At 48.7% G+C, this 21,389-nt stretch overlaps 1 protein-coding gene across 2 annotated transcripts in view; it reads right to left on the bottom strand.

The window, feature by feature from the left end:
- The window catches only part of LOC119464270 (T-cell leukemia homeobox protein 3-like), a 71,025-nt gene that overhangs the window by 5,864 nt on the left and 43,772 nt on the right, over window positions 1-21,389 (bottom strand). Inside the window, exon 3 of one of the 2 annotated variants that reach the window (XM_037725180.2) lies at window positions 8,886-8,930. The exons of the other annotated variant lie outside the window; for it this stretch is intronic. Within the exon in view, the coding sequence (XP_037581108.1) occupies window positions 8,886-8,930 (45 nt within the window). The remainder of the gene's footprint in view (window positions 1-8,885; window positions 8,931-21,389) is intronic. 2 annotated transcript variants of the gene reach the window in all.

The following is a 21,389-nucleotide window of genomic DNA, read 5'->3' as shown; positions in this document are numbered from 1 at the left end:
ACTGCGTCACAAGAGCGAGCCAGGGCGAATACAACGTTTGCACACTTCCCCTGCTATACAGCACTCCAGAGAGGCTGCGTGCTGCCGTAGACTTTGGCAATGCAGAGCCTTGACAGACATACGGCGCTTTCAAAAGGCAAACGGTGTATACTAAACAACGCCAAGAAGGAGAGGGGGGGGGGGGGGATGTAAGGCTATGGTGTCGCCCACATAAAGTACCCATTCCCCCGCGGGGAGCAGCGCGCGCCCGCGCGCGTAGCACACACACTATACACCACGCGCACACACTCCCGTAGACAACGATAACGCCCACATAGAAGAAACGAGCGCGCAAATGCAGCGGAGTAGGCCCGATGAAAAGCAGCAAAGACGAAACGCGCAGACTGCACAAAGGAAACCCTGGCGCGATGGTGGCGGCCGGAGAGCATTCGCATATAGAAATGAGCCGGCGCAGCGGCGTCGTCGAGTCAAGCGGTCGACTCTTAAATCGCGAGATTCCATCAACTCGGCCACTCGTTCCACATGGGGCATGCTCGAAGCGGCAGCGTGGGCCCTATGGCGGAGTCCGAAATCCGGGTACTTTTTCCTCGGTTCTTTACGAGGGTGTCAGCACAGCATCAGTGGCCGGGGAGTTGGCGCCGCGGTTTGCGGCCGCCGATAAGGCACCACCACCACGCGCTCCCGTTTTTATCGGCGGCCATCGCGGCGATTCGCTTTCAGCGCAGCAGCCTTGTCCCTGGGCGCGTGGGGCGGCTCCTGGTGTAAGAGCGTTCCGAGAACGCCTCATTGAAGCGCCAGCGGAAAAGACGCTCATACGGCGCAGATCACGGTGCGCGATGTCGCGGACGGACGACGCCGTCCCTCCGTTGTCGGCAGAGAATGCATCTGTCGGAAGTGGTGCCTCGGCAAACGCCGCCGCGCCTAGCCCTCGAGCATGGCATGGAATATCCCGGTGGCTCTCTCTCTCTCTCTCTCGATGTGCACGCTGCGTTATTGCCGGCATCATTCGTTTGCTTTACTTATTTTTTAATCTTTTTCCTTGGGAGCCGAAGCAATTTCGTAGGGGAACCTTCAGGGAAATGGAAATAAAAAACAAATGCGCCATGTTGTTCCTAAGAATCTGCGCTATATAGAGGAAGCCCTGTACCTCTTGCATTCTCTTCTATACCCGCCGTTATGCTGTCCACATTAGTAAATACCTCAATTGTCCACAATATCATCACCACTTACGCCACCCTTGAAAGTGCAATGCTACTTTTTGACAGTTGTTAGGACTCCTCCTTAGTATCATGATTTAACCATGTTGAAGTGAATTGCCTACGAAATACATTGACTGCACTTTAGGACTGAGTAACTTCCTCCCAACGAGTACATCTTGATGGAAGGAATCGTGTTCTTCAACGCAGTGACCAAGCTTTAAAAGCAGGCAGCTCTGATTTTTGTGGCGGGAAGCTTCTGTTCGACCATGTCGATTAATCCCGGTGCACATGCAAGCAAGCACAAATATTATTAATATGAACTTAGCACACGACTGTAGTTCTACTGGAGAGAGAGAGAGAGATTTTACTCAACAAAAAGCAGATATAGGTTGGCCTGAGCTAGTGTGCTCTAGCCTGCTACACCGAAATGACGAATAGGGAAAGGGGAAAAAAGAGAGGATGACTGTTGATGAGGGCAGATTGGAGGGATTCTCGATACACATCGTGTAGCACTGCTAATGGCAAGGGCACACTTCGGTATTGGGGATATGTTCCAGAGCATCCCTCAATGCAGATGTTGCACATCATGGCAAGCGACAACTGACGCAAGTGGAGGTCTTTGAAGATCTGCCTTATATCGATACACCGAAAAAAGGTAGACTGCTGACTGACCCTCATTCACCGGCATTTATATTTGGAGGCATGCAGGACAATATGGGAGTTTGAAATGGCATCGCTTGATGTGGGATAATGACTCCACACTGAGCTGCGGCATCTTTTATGAATAACAGCAGCCTCCAGCAAGTGGTGCCACCAAGAAATCTCAGGTCCTATATATATATGTGAAGAAATTAGGCGCTCCCCGAAAGACGCGGAGCCGTGTTCACAAAGCTTTTTGTTCGTAGGTGTATACGGACCGGCTTCGCTAATATAATGTCCATCAGGATTGGCTGGGATTTCCTCTTACGTAGAATTCCAGCGTTAGCGCTTTTTGTGAACACGGGCTGTGTTGGCTAATTTTCTAAAATTACGTCTCGTGTAAAATTATTTCAATGTCGCAGTAAGCACTAAATAAAAGCTTATTAGCAACTCGACAAGCATAAATAAATAACGTCTAGGAGTTTGCAAGCAAAGCGGCACCAAATTAAGAGCGAGAGAGAGGGAAAAGAACTGAAGCTGTTTAAATGAAATCGCAAAATACATAATATAAGGGGCACTTGTCAGTGTTAAAAGGACGATAAAAAGCAACTACAAATTAGTTGAGCCTGGTGAAGTATTTTTGCAAACCTCGACTTCCATTTAATTGGCGGTGGGTTGACGGTTTGCCGTGCTGCAAAGCACGGCAAACCGTCTGGAGTGTGCAGGATAATGAAACCATGAGGTGGACTCAGTTCATGCGGACTTCCAAAGGGGACAAGCTCAACTTTCAGCGGGCAATGCGTGATCCGAGTACTGGTAATTATGAAAGAACTATACTGCTTCGCAAACGTAATTGACATATGAATGAAAACTTTTAGCAGAACCCATCTCACGATAACTGTCGACATTAATGCGACTAGCATTCAAGCAAAGCAGCAACGCCGTATTGCAATCACCATAACGCATCATGTACTACATCCGGGCTGTAGAAATTAATAAAGACTATCCGTCAAAGTCGTAACAGTGTAAACTTGTGACAAAGTATAAAGTGAATTTAATGCCTTTTTTCACATCTAGAAAAGCGCAAAAGATACTTCGTTTGACTTTGGCAATAACTGCCAAAGTCGATGCCGATCCCGTTTTGCTGAGCGCAATGAGACTAAAAGAAAGGCGGCATGCCGGGTAGCACACGTAATATCAGTCAATCAATCAATAAATTAATCAATAATTATGTGCCCAAGAACAACACTGAGGTCTGGGTGCTGGTGCACAGAATAACAAACATAAAAAAGGTAGATGTAAAACAACTACAAACAATAGTTCTGGGATAAAAAAAATTTATTAGAAAGAAAAAGAACTGGATAAAAAGCTACATAATGATCAACTATACAGCAATAACACACAATTGAGTGACGGAGAACATGTACGGAAGGAGAGAGAAACTATATGAGAAATCACGAGATGAGTGCAGCTAGAAAGAATGCTCAGAATAAAACGCGAAGCTCGAAACAGAAAGATGACAACACGTTTTGAAAGACATCAGATGGAGAAAATGACAGTGGTAAAGACTGCATTCTCTGGAGAGGCGAGTGTCTGCTGAAAGAGGCAGGAACGTGGAAGAACCTATGTTCCCTGGTAGTCTTCTGTGGAACGCGCCGTGAAACAGAAGCTATATAATAGATCCGAACGTGTAATAATTCCATGAATGACTTTTTATAAAAAGAGGAGGTCGGTGCGACTACGTCTGCAGCTATGGGAGGGAAGTGTAGGTTGATCACGCAGTTGTTGATATGTGTTGTCAGTAAACGATGTTTTGTATACTCCAACTTTTCTGCCCACTCTCGATTAATAAGCTACATGAATAGCCAGTGTCATTCCCCACCGCTGAGACGCATTTAAGTATTGGAAGACATATGGATGTGAACAATTTGAGGAAGGGAAATGGGGTGTGGAAATATCTTGTAAGTTTCAGACGGTACCGAGCATGCGCAGGCCTCGTGATGCTACGCGCTTAGAGTGGGCGGAGAACCTTAACGTACTATCAAAAACAAACAGAGATCGCTTATTTCAACAACCCTCGTCAACACTGCACGAGCGAGAAAATAAGGGAACAAAATATTATGAGGTTTAAGCGATTATGACAAAATTCTGGTTTTAGGTTGATTTAGAGTGAGCCCGTTTAATTGACACCATTCAGAGAATGTGGATAGGTAGGAGTGCGAAGTGCGGCAATCCTCAATACTGCGTATCTCCTTAAATATTTTGATGTCATCAGCGTAAAGAAGAAATGAAGACTTCTGGATTCCCGAGGAAACGTTAATGTCGAAGATTAAGAAGAGAAGCGGACCTAACACGAAGCCTTGGGGCACACCACTAGGTACTGTATATACAAAAGAAGAATGATCATTGACGCTCACGAAGCAGGAGCTATCGAGGAGATAGCTGCGCAGTATAGAGCTACAACAGCAGCTTCACCACCGCAGTGCACAAGCTTCTCGATCAATAGTGGTATTGCGTCAAAGGCTTTCTGAGGTCACAGTACACTGCATCAACTTCACCAAATGGCATGACGTGCGTGGAAACCTGCCTCATAAGGCTGACAAGGTTCGTGGTCATTTTGCGGCCAGAAAATAAAGTCACACTGATTTGCAGCAAGAACATTTTCTACACTGAACAGCAATACATTGTGAATAGCTTATTCGAAAAGATTGACAGTTGCAGACAGAAGAGAAATCGGCCGATATTAAAAAAAATTAAATTATGGGGTTTTACGAGCCAAAACCAGTTCTGATTGTGAGGCACGCCGTAGTGGGGGGACTCCGGAAATTTGGACCACCTGGGGTTCTTTAACGTGCACCTAAATCTAAGTACACGGGTGTTTTCGCATTTCGCCCCCATCGATATGCGGCCGCCGTGGCCGGGATTCGATCCCGCGACCTCGTGCTCAGCAACCCAACACCATAGCCACTGAGCAACCACGGCGGGTTAAATCGGCCGATATTCTGCGACATCCGTTTTCGAGCCGGATTTAAAGACAGGGAAAACGCAAGCAGTTTTCCGAGCACGCGGAATTATTCAGACAGTTATTAAAGATTGATGTCAGCACAGGTAACAAATGAAAAAAGAAGGAAAAAAAAAACACAATACATGAAAAGAACAACCTTGAAAAGATGAGTGTAAATACAGCAAAATGCAAGGTTTGGAAACGACGCAAAAATCGGAACAGAACAATGACAGTGAGTTATGAAAAATATTAAGATCATGAAAATAAGCGTTATAAAGACCCTGTATTCTGTGGACGGTTGAGTGTTCGTGATGACAGGCAGGAACATGGGAAGGTGTATGTTCTCTGGTGATCTTGCGCGGAATACGAAACATGATACAACTGAGGAGTTCGGGGCAGGTGATGATACCGTGAAGGAGTTTGAGAAGAAACAGAAGGTTAGCACGATTACGTCGGCTGCGAAATAAGGGCAATGACCATAATCCAACAATGCTAGAACAAGGTCCAGTATCGGTGTTAGCAAAGCGGTGATGATATGTCCTTAGAAAAGTTTCCTGGACCCTATCTATAATGTCACTGTTGGATCTAGAAATACCATTCCAGACGACCGACGCGTATATTCCAGTTGAGGAAGACAGATTGCTGTGTACAACTTGCGGAACGGTGTAGGAGAATTGAGTTCTCTCGATAGTCTGCAAACAGAGCCAAGAGAGTGCATTGCCCCGCATTGCAACGCGTTTAGTGTGAGCTGAAACGTGTAAAGTTGCATCAAAAAGTACACCGAGATCATTGATCTCACAGACCTTACACAATGGTACAGAATCTACAGAATAATAAAAAAAATGCGTGCTGTTTTGCGTGTGAAAGTCATAACGTTGATCTTAGGAGCATTCAAGGTGAGGTTGTCATCTTTGCACCACTTATAAAAAGAAAACAGGTCAGACTGCAGGATGCGACAGTCATCAACAGTATGAATTTGCTTTATAATGTTGATTCATCGGCACATACAAGGAATAAAGAATTCGGAATAGCGGAAAGAGCGTCATTACTAAAAATTAATAAAAGGATTGGTCCTAATACTGATCCTTAAGGAACGCCGATAGTTGCCATGTAAAAAGAAGACGTTTGGCCATTGACGTTTACATAACATGATCTATCAAGACGATAACTGCGCAAGAGATTGACAATCGATGAGTCAACACCAAAGTGCGTAAGCTTGATCAGGCGCAGTGAGTGGCTGACTACATCAAAAGCTTTGCTGAGGTCACAGTAAATGGTATCAACTTGCCCCCTTTGAAGTACCGGTGCGAAGATCTGAATAATAATAATAATAATAATAATAATAATAATAATAATAATAATAATAATAATAATAATAATAATAATAATAATAATAAAAGTCACTTTTCAACCTCTTACGTCACAGGCCATCATTGTAAACAAAGGGTTGAATGAATGAAAAGCGAACAGGTTTCCGTGTGTCTTTTGTTTAAGCATGCGAATCGCCTTTCCGTGCATTACTTCGCACTCTTATGGCTGTTCAGAAAGAAAAAAAAAAGTGATGTGTAGCATGGCGCAGGAACAACACGTAATCGCATCCTAAGTGCTATTCGAATGATTATTCGTCTTCTACCATAGAAAACGCAGCTGCTATCATCGGGGTCGGCCATTCGAACGCGGCGGGTAACACGACTGGAATAAAATCCAAAGGAAAGAATCGCCGTATTACACCGGCCTAGATCCAAATCATACGTGATTCAGTTATCACGGAAATGCCACGGTAGGTACCCTGCACGCTGCTTGCCCTATCAGGTGGCGGTGTGAACGCACGGCTTCGCTCGCCGCGAACGATCGGCGACCGACGACATGGGGGCCGTAGGACGCGGCAGGCGCCGGGGCACCGGAAGCGATGGCTAGCGTCGCGGCTTCGACGGCGCGCTGACCTGGCCACGTGCGAACAGCGCGCGCCTTGGGCCACCGCCGACGGTCCGAGGTGGGGAAGAGCCACCGGCTCGCGGCGCCGAGAAAACAAGGGGGCGCTTTGAAGAGCGCGCGGCGCCAAAGGGCGAGATCTCGGCGGCGCGCACCGGTGCGTGCCGTGCTCGTCCATGGGAGCGCTTCTTTTAAGCAGCGGCAGATGAGCCGCGTAGGGGGCGCGAGACACCTTTTCCAAGGCCGCCGGTTGGCTGCCGGCGGAAGGGGCGCCATCGCCACGGCGATCTGGAGCCGCCGTGGCGCCATGTTTCGCCCCGAGCGGCAAGCGCGGCCATGAATTTATGCAACAGTTGCCCAGCTTGCATACAAGCTCGATTGCGGCCAGAGGTGAGGAGGAAGGGAGGAAGGCGAGCGTATGGGGGAAGGCGCCACGGAGGAGGGCGAAAAAGACTGCTCGAAGACAGAGCCGTAATTTGGCTCCTAGGTTTTACACGCCATATACTCTTTGATTGCGTATCCTGACGAGGGGCTGTTTACGAGAAGGCGCGGGGTGGCAGCGGGGAAAGAGATAATGATCGCATGTCAGTCCTCAGTCGGGGAAACTCGTGTGATTGTCTGCCGCCGCCGCCGCCCTGAGCGACCCGCAGACAAAAAAACAAGGGGCCTGGTCGCATTGTCGAAATAATTTCGGGTAAACGACAGCTGTAATGGTCACTTAACGTGGCAGTCTTTCAGAGTGGTCCGTGGCGAGACGGCGAGCGCGGCCTCTCGGCGCCATGTGTTCCTCGGAATCGGTCGCCTCGGTGGCCGGCTGATTGATAGATTGACTGCGTTTTTTTTTTTTCAAACTCCCCAATAGCCGCGGACGTGACGCTGTCGCCCGCGAAAGGTGCGGCGGCACCTCGGGTCGACCCGTCAGGCACGGCGCTTCGATCGCGCGCGCCAACGCCCCGGCAGCGAACGTGGCTCGCACCGCCGGTACAGAGCACTGAGTGGCACAGAGCGGGGGAAACTCGCATCGCCGCTGGCAGTGTGTGGAAAAGGCGGTACGCATATAACATCTCGTCCAGGTGACGGGGTGTGCGAGTCGTTAAGGCAATGACGGAGCCAAGCCTGTCAGCCTAAATTCGATCGCTGCGAAACTGTGACAAGCGTGCGAAGCAACGAGAAAGAGATGCACTCAGATGCAAAATTTCAAGCACTGTTATATACGGTGACCTTAAAATAAATATTGGAATTATCCGAGTACAAATTGAGCGTTGTTTTCGTTGAACATGCCACCCACGTTAGGGAAAAGATGTGACCATGGCGCTCTTGGGTCACATCTGGCCCCTTGCGCCATTAAACACCACACATCATCCTCATCGTCGTCATCATCATCAGCAAAAAGACTCAGCGTGGAAAGACGCTGTCTATAGGGCTCATATACTACAGCAGTCTTTGCTTATGTATATCGGCTCTAAGAGGAAAGAAGTTCATTGATTGATTGATTGCACACTGCTGGCTAGTCCAGAAACCGCTTTGGCACACATAGTATGATGCCATAGCTCAGCAAGCCGGATACATGCATATCTTATCGCAAGTCAAACCTGGCGTTTTTAATAAAGTTTTTAATAAAGCTGATCAATTGCTCCTTCCCATGATAGCACTTGTAGTGAACAGGTGATCAAGCCTTCTGATTTATTTTAATGAAGTTTGCAAATCAGACAAATCAATATATACAAATGCCTGAATCAACTTCTTTCGTTTTTCTTGTTATTTACCTACTTCTGATACTATTACTTAAAATTGTGAATGTAGCCTCTTTGCATTTGTTTTTATTTTGCACCTCCACTGAAGTTAACAATTGCTGTCCACTTCGAATCAACAACAGTAAATGCGGCGAAAAAATGCCTAACCCATTCTTTTTGTGCATATAGTGCCGGAGATATGAACAAAAATTAAAGTTGCGGCTGCCACCAAAAAAAAAAAAAAAAAAAGCTCCTGCTGATACAAGGTAAGCTCCTTATATATTTTACGAAATTAAATTTTATAACTCCTTCACTTGATTATTGAGGATTTGTTCTAAAAGAGTCCCGCTACGTCGGGTTGTATAACTTTTCACTTACATATCATCAGGAAATGCGGCGTAGGTTGAAAGAGGGCTGATTTTTCTGAAATAAAAGGAACACGTCTCAGAAACCTTGCTGTGTTCCATTTTTCACGAAGTTCAACGTTAGCTCACATTACAAGTGTTACACAGTGCATAGTTGCATTTTGAAAGAGACACTTTATTTGGAGAGCAAATCGCGTAAGCGGTGTTAGCGAGATTTTACAAAAAAATACGATAATTAAATCGCATTGCATCGAACTTTAACCATGATCAGTAATTCTCACGTGAAACAAAACCAAAGCACATAACATCTGCCTCTGAATATGCAAACTAAAGAGCGAGACAGGCATGGTGCATCTATATGATGTACGTGGCGTAGATAAATAAGTTATTGCATTCTGAGTACATTGGCCTTGCTGTGCTACCAAACCATAAAGAATAAATTACGGCACACTGTGCAGACGCCAAATATGTTCACTTAAGAATTTATCACTGTTTCAAGCAGTGTAAACGCAGACAGTGCGACAATCAGCGTACGTGATATCTCTCATAATACCTCCCCGCTGCGCCAGGCGGCGTAAGCCTCTACCCCTAATCTGGCTAGCATGTAACTTCACATGAACCTCTCTTTACACCCGCGCTCAAAACAAGTGCAGTACCTTTCTATGAACAGCTGACAACAGAAGTAACCCGATAACAAAAATAATGAGGATTACACTCGCTAACCAGCATATTCTTTTTCATCGTAAATCATAGGGCGTCATCAGTTCGTGTTGCTTTACAATCGCAGAAAATTATTGCGACTGTCACACAAATAAAGGACGGTCACTTTATTGGTGATTGCATTACATATGTATTTCCGACTGCAAGAAGGTATAAGCAACTAAACCAGTACCAGTCCCACAACCATGGACCCCACTGCCACCACCATAACCATGACCCTTTCTCAGCATTACAGCCACTTTCCCAGTTTCTCTTGTATTGTTCCAGCGCGAACAAAAATCAAAGGCAACCGGTCGGGTATACAAACGCACAGAAAGACTGGTAATATTAGTATTAGTATCAGCATTTGAATTACTCACAGTACAATGCATATTATTCCTTTTCCCATTTTCCCCCGCTTTTTTTTTTGTTTGGTGTTTAGGTTTGTATTGTTCCCTGTTTCATTGTGAGCACAGCGTTGTTTGATTCTGAGATCGATGCTTCCGTTGCTGATATCGTTGTTGATCTTGCTGGCCCGTTGCAGAAAAAACTTTCCTTAAAGGGCTATTTGATCATCTTTGTTCTTTTCCATTCATTCGTATTCGAAAAAAATTAACTGAACGGCGTCTGCTGGGAAACTCAGTGGGCTTATCGCTAATTTCATGTGTCATCCGTTTTCATTAATTCAACAGTACGTCGATGCGGACAGACCGACGACATATTTGCTGCAAGAATTTTCAATTTCTCAATATCAATCAATCCTTGAGTCAATGGATCCCGTACTTGTTCTGCTGATTTCTAGAAGAGCATTTCACCACACGCGCACGTGACATGAGCGAAGGACGAGGCGAGCAAAGAAGCTGCAGTTCTGCGTTGTAAGTACACGTGACGACTCCTGTAGAATAAGACGTTCAACGTTTATTGATTGTTTGTTTCCAGGCTGCGCAATTGAAGGGGGGGGGGGGGGGTGAACATCAAAAGATTTTTTTTTTTTTATGTGCGGGTATCTAAATTGAGTGCCGTGAGCAGCTTGTGACCAGCAGATTGATGTTGACGCGATACTGGTCGCTTGCTCCCCCAAAATGAACGCACGAACGCCACCCAGGCGTCCCGAGCGACGGCACGCGAGCGTGTTTTGTCGCAGCGCCCAGTGGGCGTGCTGCGGGTTCCAGGCACGTCGTGCGGTCTCTTTTATGCCTGAACACCCGCTTGAGCACGCCAAACGCTCGTGGGCTTTTTCGCTTTCGCGAAAATGAAGAGGCCTTGCGCGCGGGCAAACGCTGACGACGACAGGGCGCGCCGTGGCCACAGTGCTCCGGAACGGGATCGTGATTAACGGTGAGCTCCCGCGGGAACATTCCGTTTTGTCGTTTGTGCGGCGTAACTGCGCTGCACTTGCCGTGCGACTATAGAGAGCAGCCAAGGAGTAAACAGCGGTGCTGCCAGCTTCGGCTCCGCGCCAAGCCTTTACTGTCGACATGCGAAGCGCCGCATGTGTGTGTGTGTGTGTGTACGTATACGCAGGAGGGGGAGCCCGCGATGCTTCTATAGCATGCACGCTTATTGCTCGGGCTTCGCCAACTCCCGATTACGTTTCAACGCACGCTCGACTCGCGTAATTAATTTGCATTCTGAGAACCTCCGAAAACGATAATTAATGCTCTCCATCGCAAAAGACGGAGAAGGAGCGAGAACAAAACGTATACAGCGGGGACGACGAAGAGGCAGCCAGCGAGGGGGAAATGAGCGCGACTGAAGCTGTGGCCCACCGCAGGCACCGGGCGCACGGATGCCTCGGGTCGATGGCGCCAATCGATGGCACGCATGCGCTTCTCGCCCGCGCCCCGCCAGCCTTAATTAACGCCGTAAGTGTCCGCTTAACTTGCTTCTCTGATCTGGGCCGCTCTGGATGCGTTTACAGCTGCGAGCGTTACGCTGTTCGCAGCCGCACCTGCAGGCTCTAACTCAATGAAGCCGCGCGCTCCGGCCTGTGGAGCGATGCGAGACGCTGGTTCCCCGCAGAGGAAAAGCTCCCCTCCACCCTGCCCAGCTTCCCCGCGGGAAACGCAACTCGGCGAGACGACGACCGGCGTGTTTCTCGGCCTGATTAGATGCTGCGTGTCTACGGGCTGCGGGGCCGACGAGCGCTCGGCTCGATGACCGACGAGCGCGCGGTCGGCCCCGTCAGCGTGTGGATACGTGCGTCAGCGCAATCTCGGGGAGTCGCTGAGGGAACACACGCAAGGTGCGAGCGCAGACTGCAGGGCTTCAGGCTATAGCCTTAACACTATCGTCAGCGAACGTCACCAGTCATTTTGGCACAAAGTGTGCGTGTGTTAGGCACACTGATCCACTGAGACTTGCTGTTTTCCTCAATGCGAGAAAGGAGGAGCCGTGTATGCCTTCAAGCGTCATCTCGAGGATAGCGCCATGCAGCGCTGCCCTGTAGCTTTCGATCTGGCCATAACGACGCCCACGACGTATACTGGAACCGAAATGAAGCGTTAGTTGTGCCGGTACATGCCTTCGTTCTCATGGTGTGTTTATGCCAGCAATTCCTTTTAAAATATAACCGACAATAACAACTAAAAATAGAAAGGCCACGAAATCCTTTGTAATGTACGCCACAGAGCAATATAACAGGACAATGTAATTTGCGAACCACTGGTTAGGGAGACATTCCCCTCTAATCGCTGCACCTGATCCATCCCAATCTAGCATCTTGAACAAACTTTGAAAGCCGCAGTGAATAAAGATGTAGAGATTGTGTGTCCTTGGCCGATACCTTTCTTAATCAGAAATGTTTCACTTGTGAACAATAATGGTATATAGCTTATGGAATCTATGCAAGCGTTCTTTAAGATCGCGTATGTTTCCTTTACTTCTTAACTATATACGCATTGACTCCATAACTACTGTTATCTCCACTTAATCGAACGCCGTTTCATAACTTATATTTAATTACGACAGCTAGTTTCCCAAAAGTCCCACAGCGAAGATTTATCTCGACTGTCCGGACTGCTGATTGGCACGAGCACGAACAAGTGGCCTCACTTAGTGCACTGAGCGTTAATATTTCTTCATTGCTGCAGGTCGTATCGTAAGATTATATTTTAATTTTCCCGATGGCTAAGCAAGTACGCCAACACTATAATCGAAGCGGACAGCTTGAGTTATTGACCTTGTCAATTTTTACATCATCATCATCATCATCATCATCATCATCATCATCATCATCATCATCAGCCTATATTTATGTCCACTATAGGACGAAGGCCTCTCCCTGCAATCTCCAATTACCCCTGTCTTGCGCTAGCTGATTTTTGCGCGTGTGTGACATGCTAAAGAACTTTAGCTTGACTTGCAAAGCATAGCTGGCTGTTCCTTTTTCTTTTATTTCTTTTTCTGGAGCAAGTATTTGACTGCTTAAAAAAGCGTGCCAGTCTTTTCTGTCGTCGGCAGGCTACAGAGAAAAGCAATGACGAAAGTACACCGAGACGTTATAGACATTATAGAAGCTTATGTTATGATGGTGCAAAAACTGGTTACATTTTTTTTTTTTTTTGGGGGGGGGGGGGGGTTATGTTGATATGTTCTTACGTTCTAGCTACGCGCAGGCCATAATAAATGGCATGTATCACTTTGGGGTTTATATTCCCCAATAGCGTTCGCAGGACTTCAGAGGTGAAACTCGTTGCAAAGCCTCGGAAGTGGTGGCCGAAGTTGGCGTTCGACCGAGGTATGCAACTACCAAATACAGTCACTTTATGCATGCAAAATGACATGTTGTTATTCTCAGGAAAGAGTTATATGCATGCTGCAGGTCATGATATATAAGATAAGCATGTACCCCATCATATTGTACAGAAGAAGGCTCCACCCACACCAGAAGAAGGTACCACACAAGGGGTGCTATTCACGACACTGTCAAATTCCGCCATATTGTTGAATTCTGTAATGGCGGCATTTTGAGCCAATCAGAGAGGCAGCAGCCTTCTGCGCCAATCAGTGCTTACAAGATAGCGAATTTTACAATACGGTGGAATTCTACAACGTCCTGAATCGCACCCTATACGGGGTTGGTGTACAGCTGTAACGTGCAGTGAAGTCATGGATGATCGCCCAACAGTAAGTACCGGTTACCTCACGCTGCCAAATTTCGGCGCACGAGTGAAGTGCATTCGATATGCATAAACGAGGAGAGGATGCTGCGCACTTCACAAAACTTTCATTTGTGCGTATTCCCGGCGTACGCATACACGGCGAAATTAACTATTATCTTTAAATATCGTGTACTATTTCAGCACTATATGCGCACCTTCCCAAGCCAGTGATGGGTACGGTAAGCTTTAAGGCGAAAATCACTTTCACTTGCATTCGTGTAGAACCGAAAGCCCCCTTGAGCTCTTGGCGTCCAAGGCGTCTTTTCGTCATCCTTTTCTCTTTGTCCCCGATGATGTGAACCCATACAAAATTTCCGAGCAGGATATCCGCGAAAAAAAAAAAAAGAAACACACATACACACACACATTTTGTCACTTCTAACACGTCGTGTTTAGGATCCACAGATCCAGTGCGTACTTGCCGTGCCACCACTACACTGTACATGCTAAATTCCATGCTAAGTGGTGAGACGGCGAGGAATTGTGAACTATTTCTGTGCTCCGAGAGCTTTGGCAGTCGGGTTTACATGGATAGAGAATGGCACGTAACCTTACTTTCACCTCTCGCTCCTTTTTGTTTCTGCGTGGTGGCACTGAGCAGCCCAAATGAGGAACGTAGAACCTTAGGTAAGATTACAACGTATATACGTACAATTGCATGAGTAATTCAGCTCCGCTAAGGTGGCGGTTTTGCCTTTTTGGTTCTGTCATCGTAAAACATCTACGAAAAGAGACTATATAGCCTGGTAATTAATCCCATCTTGGGCCTCGTAAGGGATCGACGTTCATCGTGATACAGCTGCGGCGAAAATCTGGTGTAGTGTATATGAAGGTTTCACGGTGAATGTTGTTTTGTGACTTCATGAGTTATTTTATTTAGCGGCGAGTTATCCTCCGCATATAATAGTTGGTACTTATTTCTTCAGCGGTGCCACCAAACCATAGTGCAGCGCTTGCAAGGCCGTAGGCACACGCTGAAGTTTGCCTGCGCGTCGCCAAACAACGTAGCACACAGCCCGTGACCGGTGCTTCAATGAATGCTTCTAAACTCCTCGCGTGCCCGAAGCGTTTTCGTCGGCTTCAAAAATTTACATAGCCGCTGTTTGTACAAGTTCTGGAAAAGTAATCTGCCGAAAATTTTGAAGCCATTCCGCTAGGAGCAAAATCTGCCGCCGCGACATTTTAAGGCCTCCTATATCATCAAGCGTGGAGCTCCGAAGGTCAGGAGAGCGAGCTAAACTCTTAGATGCCTGAAACTTCGGAGCAGCGAAAATATTACGGGGTCCTTAGCACGCTGTACAACGGTAAGTCCGGCCATGCTCACCGTAACTTCGAAACCTCTGACAGATTGTATACGTCCTACATCTACTGAAAATGTCACTTCATCTGCGTGAACTAGATTATGCTTGAGGCTCTATATACACGACAGTTTACCGCTTCATTGCACGGAGGTATTAGAACTGATTTCATGGTGTACAGATGTTGAAGTTCCATTGTGTTTTATTTCGGGAAACACCATATTAAGCTTTCAAATGCAAACATGAGTTTATTTTTTCTGTGTGCCTCTCTCAGTAATTTAAAGAATCGAGCCTTGAAAACATATCGCGACGTGTTTAGGCCTATACTCTTGCAGAAGGGCAAATTGAAGGCGCCAATCGAGATAAAGAGAGGTCTAGATCCCGGGCAACAAAACAGCAGTCAAGTCGCGCTTCCTTTTGTTGGGCACATTACAGCGGTTTTGCTTGCCCTACACGAACACGACTCGCTATGAGTACATGTTATGGCAGAGTTGCCACTTTCTTTGGCGCCGAGGCAGACATTCAAAACCGGTCTTTACACTGACTGACGACCGATAAAAGGGACGTCGACTGAGATTACGGAGCAGGGCAGCGGAGGGAGGGCAGCGACATGCGTCCGGCATTGGAGTCTTTCGGTTTAAACAAGCTCCATCTGTCCGTGCGGTTTACGAGCCGGTAGCTCTCGTTTCACGCAGTACGTCGGTCGCCCGTTGCCGCCGGCTTTTCCCCGTCTCGCGGGCCGCGAAGGGGGAGGGGGGGGGGGGGGAACAGTAAACTCTGTAATTCACCAGGAGCGTCGGCGAGTATCCCGCGCGAAGAACAGCGCCGACAGGGCACGCGCGACGGTCCTGCAAACACGCACCGCTCAAAAGAAAACCGCAGTAGTCGGGGTGAGGCGGAAGGGCAGCCCGTCCGAACAGCACCAGTCCGCCCATTCATCCGCGCTACACGCTTCTCAAGGCTGCCGTAATGAAACGCTTTCTCGACCTATGTCGGCGGGAAAAGCCCCTTCAGCAGGCAGCGAAAGTACCGAGGCAGGTTGTATTCAAATCGGACGAGAAGCGGAGCGCACCTTTTGCGGCCGAAATGGGTATCATCACTAGCGGCGATTCCGTGAACACTGGCCGCCGGAACGGCCCCCAACCCGCGGCCATTAGCGCTCACTCTCTCCCCCGGAGGATTCTCGGCGCACTGACAGCAGCAGCAGCAGCCGTGGCCGCAATGACACACGGGCCGCCGTCTGTGCGAGAGGGTCTATAGCAGCGCGGCGTTCGAGAGGGGTGGTGGCATACGGGGCCCCGGCGCCGCGACGGGCGCCCCCGCGTCTACGGTCCAGGCGCCGGGACCTGCGCTAGATTAGAGAGCCGGCCGGTTGCCACTGCAATCAGCGGCGGCCTGCAAGCCCCCGGTCCCTCCGCAGCGGCCGCTCCCTTTATGCAAATGTGCGACGGCGCGCTGCTCGGTGCGCTTCCGCTCTCGCTTTTTTTTGCGGGCGCTTCTCAAAGACGCTTGCAACGCGATGCAAAGCCGCAGCATCTTAAGCGATGCGATGCGAGAGGTGAGGAGTAGGGGAACCAGAGGGCACGGCGGGAACCTGCAGAATTGATACCGCGAGAGCGGGCGTACGTTTAAATGTTCGCTCATAACAGGTGCATTAGGTCAGCGGGGATGCGGTACCGACTTTCGCACGAGTGCCTTTGGGCTTGAGCAGCTGTATTTCGCCTAATTTTACAACTAAGGCATGCTGCTGCCCCGCACCGCGCATGGAGGCCCTGGTTTCCTGTTTACAAGTAATTCTTCAGCGGTGTTGTGATTGTTTTTTTTTGTTTGTTTTTTTTTGGGGGGGGGGGGGGGGGGGGGGGGTTGCAAGAAAGGTGGTTGGCAGCACAGGGCCTTGGTGTATCGGTATGTGTGCAGCCTATAGCGATGGTAAAATAAGTGTTTTATATAAAGCATTTTACCTAACAAGAATGTGAAAATAAACAACGCCAACGGAATACCAGCTTGTCCACTGCAATGTATAGCACTTGGCGTTGCGAGGTTTGATAGGAATCCATAGCATCCCTGAGAGCGTCAATATACGGCGTTCGGTATATAGTGCATGGTTAATTTACATGTTCTTGTTCTACGACTAACTGCGCCTAAAAGGTCGCTCCTAAGCGTCTTTTTCGCCATCCACGTCTGGTCCTAACTCAAAAGGGCCACCATATTCGACGAATATAGCCTTAAGCCGCTTTTGATACCTTGCTAGGCGTTATTGCGCGGTTGCTTTTAGAAAATACCCACGACACATTTTCCTCCATCGGCAGTTTATACACAGCACACAGGGACTGGTTTGAGTTTCCTCTACAAAGCGATCAGATAAGAAGCTATGAAGGCGCCGAGGGCAGGTTGCAACGACATGCGTGCTCGCGGCCCTACGCTGCTCGAGGGCGACACTACACGTGGGCTTATATGCATGCGTAACGACTTCGTGACGTGCAACTTCACAAGAAGAGCGAAGGAGTCGCTGAGGGGAAACTCTCCCACCATGGTTTCTTTGTCGTCTGATCGTAAAAAAGAGACGTGCGGAAAAAAAAGATCGCTGCGGAAATCTTGGGCGAAAATCGTTCTGAAGCGCAGGAAGGAAGAAAAAAAAAAGGAGACCGGCCTGCAGCCGGCTCTCTGGCGGACGCGCGGCGCATATCCATGTGTCTGCAAGTTGGTCGCACACCTGTTCGGCACGGAGTTACAAACGATCCGCGTGCTGATATGGCGAGCACCTTTTGCAGTGCGGCTGCGCCCGGAGTCGTGGCGAAGTCCAGCAGCGTCCTCGAGCGCCCTCCACCCAACCCTCCTCTCACAGTCCTAACGCTGCGGCGGGACACGCGCGTCTATTGTTCGCGGCGCCGCGCACCTGGCGCGCTCGCGACCGCGCGTTTGTTTGCGCCTGGCCCGCGCGCACGCGCGGCGAAGCGTTTCGAGAGGGGGGCGCCCGCGCGAAATCTGGCGCCTTCGTGAGCACGCCGCCGCGCCGATAAGCGCAACGCGTCAATGGGGTGGAGTTTCTGGGCTCTCATTAGGGTCCGCGCAATCGTGCCCGTACCTCCCCGCAGGTACCCCACTCCTTCGGTGCGGCCGGACGCCCCGGGACAGCCCCAGACGAAGCGTCGTCGACTCGGCAAGGGGCAGGCCCCTTGGCCCTCGTTTTAATTGGCGCACGAAAACGGCGCCGAGGGGAGGAGACGACGGCTCTGTTGCTTCGGCGGCCGACGCGGCCAAGAAAAATAAACGCCGGCTGGTCTCGATTATCCCGAATCGGCCCCGGCCATTGCAATGATTGGTGCCCCCGACGGCACTTAAAATTCCGCTCAGGCGTTCTTCGCCGTGTAAACGCGACTTTTCTCGAATGTATCATTCATGGCTGCCAGCCTCTCCGCCCAGCTAGCTGCCGAGAGGAAGAGCTCGTCCGTCCCCCTTGGCAGCTGACCGTGGCGAGCCTCTTTAACGTCCCGCTCGTAAAGTTTCGCCGGTTTTCGTCTTGTCTGCGCGCGCAGGCTCGTTGCCCATGCGACGCTCTCGGTCCTCTCACTTCCTGGGCCTCCCGCTGCCGCGCATATATATCAGTGCGCGCGATTTGGCGTCAGTGTCTTGTTTGTAATAGTGGGCAGATAAAAGGAGCCAGCGGGTGTGGCGACAGCTATATGGCTCGTAAACGATAGTGTATAGCACTGTGTCGTCTGAAACGATAGTAATTTGTGCGAGTTATATAGCGCGCATTTCTTTCTACTTTCAGTCACTGCGGAATGCGTCAACAGACGCCATGCTATGTGGACCCCATGCGCCCGGTTTTATACAGATTGGTTTATTTAACCGTTTCTACGATGGTTGGGCATGTAGAACTCACGTAAGAAAAAGAAACGACAAAATGAAAAGAAACGGTGCAAGTAGTTTACAGAAGCTTGAATACTCAGTTCAGTCTTGCACAAAGCAGTTTTTGTTTCTGAGTGACCGCGTGGAAATAAAAAGTTGTTGCTCGGCAAACTGGCAAAAACAAGATACGTGTCAGGTCGACGAAGCACGAAAATTTTAATGAAATATCGAAACCCGTGCAATGTGTATGCGCTTTCATGGTCTATGCTGCTTTACCACTGGAATTCATCGGCAACAAACTGAGGTATAGGTGTCATTTCCGAAGCGCACGAGCGTGACCTGCAGAAGGCGATGCCTTAGTCGCCACTGGCACGGTTCTTGCACATTTTGTGCGATTTATCGCACCGAGACGGCAGCCTGTTTGTTTTCAGAATGGTTTTCCCGGGACCTGAACACTGCGGCAGAAAGAGATGCGCCTTTAATCCAGATTTATTAGAGTCAAACGCACATTAATTTCCGCCAATGGTCACGTTCCGGGCAGCGAGAACGGTGCCCACAAGTGGCCCCTCCCTCGGCCGCGCGGTGCCGCTTCGCGTCGACTCCCGGGAGTGGCTAATCACTTTCGTATATATATGAGGAGGCATGCAGTTCTCTCTGTTCTCTCTCTCGGTCTGACTGGCGAAACGTTCTCTGTCCGCGTGCTCTTTAATCGGGCATTAATATTAGCTTTGAATCGGCGCGCGGAGCCCTCGCGTGGAACGAATTAATTATTGATTGCGCGCCGCGAAGAGCGCGCCGGCTGCGCTGCTTTCGGGGCCGCACACGCCCGATCGACCTGCGCGCCTGCTCGGCGCCGCCTATGGCGAACGTGAGTCAACTGCAGAGATATGTCGCGGGTCAGGACGTGCCCTTACCTCTCGAACCCGAGGCCTCGATATGGTCAGTTCGGCCACGCGCACACCGGACCGCGCGAGCGTTCCGTCGCACTATCCGCCTAAAAAGGGGCTCCGCTCAGTTGCACGCGCGCTTCTCCGAAGGCGCGCGCATGCGTTACCAGCGAGAGCCGGGCGCATGCATGTGCACCGTTATACATGAATGTATAACGTGGGTGCTGATGTAGCCTCCCCCCCTTGCTGAGATTAGAATAAACACAAATTACCCTGCGCGATACGGTCATAACTTCCTTGCAGTTACTGTTGGGCTAGTTGATTATATATAGCTTAATTAAAGCAACGCACTTGAAGTGCACGCACGCAAAACAAACACAAATTGTTTCCTATACAACGAAATGCCTTGTGTACGAAACGTTATATGGAAGGAGAGACAGAAAGCTCCGCCGATGGACGCAATCAGCGAGCTTATAAAAACATCATGCTAAAATCAACCAGCAGCTATAGCCGCTGGGTTCGTCCTTGCGGGTAACCGTCGTCCTGCACTCGCGGAATAAGTTCGCAAATAAACATTTGCGGCTGCTCGGTAAGTTGGAATCAGCTATCGCAAGACAGGGGTAATTGGAGATCGCAGGGCCTTCGTCCTGCAGTGGACATAAATATAGGCTGATGATGATGATAATGATGGAGCTCAGTGATAGCAAGTATAATGCAGAACAGACGTGAAACCATGCAGCAAGAGTCTGGTCTTACGTCCGTCTATTTGTTCACGCTACATTGCTTGCTGCGATGGATAGGTTAAGTCTGCGAACTTCAGATTGCTAGAAATATGATATCGCTTTTCTTTAAGTGAAACCTATTCGATCAAGTAGTTTGAGCAAGTATAATGTTCAACCGCACAACTGCGACTGCGAACATTTCGTTCACTTTGCGATTTCACCATAAAGACGAATAACAGAGGCATTTTCTGAAAGTTCACATATAGAGTGCAACTTGCGTCGAAAGAGAAACGCTACTTTGGTAAATACAGTGGGCTCTCGTTAATTCAACCTCGGTTAATTCGAATTAGAAAAATTCGAAAATTCGAAAAAAAAAATTCAGCAGACGGCGCTATACTGCTTCCCCAGGCATGAAGCTGTCTCATCTTAGTTTTTCTCAACTTTTTTCTTTTTCAAAACTTTCGGAACTTTACTTTTCCTTTCATTTTAACGCTGAGGAAGTGATTAAACATGTCGGTGCTCGTTTCCGCACGTTAGTCATTCTTCAAGAGCAAGACGCAGAAAGACATCACAGACTTCCTCAAGCAACAAAAATATTTGGATTCGTTAGTTCTGCAAACGTTTGGTAATTCGACATTTCGAATAAGTCGACCAAATCTCGCGGTCCTGCAAGGGTCATATTAACGGGAGTCGACTGCATACGTAAGAAGCCATGCGGGCGGAAAATAAACTGCCGGTGTCTAGTGATAAGCATATGCATAACAACACGTCGCAATGCTTCAGCTATATGCACAATGGGCGCTCCTTTACATGTGTACTCCGTAACTACATTTGCACGCATATGAGGCGTGCTAACAAACGCCTATTTGCTTGTTAAAGGCAGCGGCAGGCTCATT

The sequence above is a fragment of the Dermacentor silvarum genome, chromosome 1 (genome assembly GCF_013339745.2).
Source record: "Dermacentor silvarum isolate Dsil-2018 chromosome 1, BIME_Dsil_1.4, whole genome shotgun sequence".
Classification (NCBI taxonomy): Eukaryota; Metazoa; Arthropoda; class Arachnida; order Ixodida; family Ixodidae; genus Dermacentor; species Dermacentor silvarum.
This window is presented reverse-complemented; position numbering and strand designations above follow the sequence as displayed.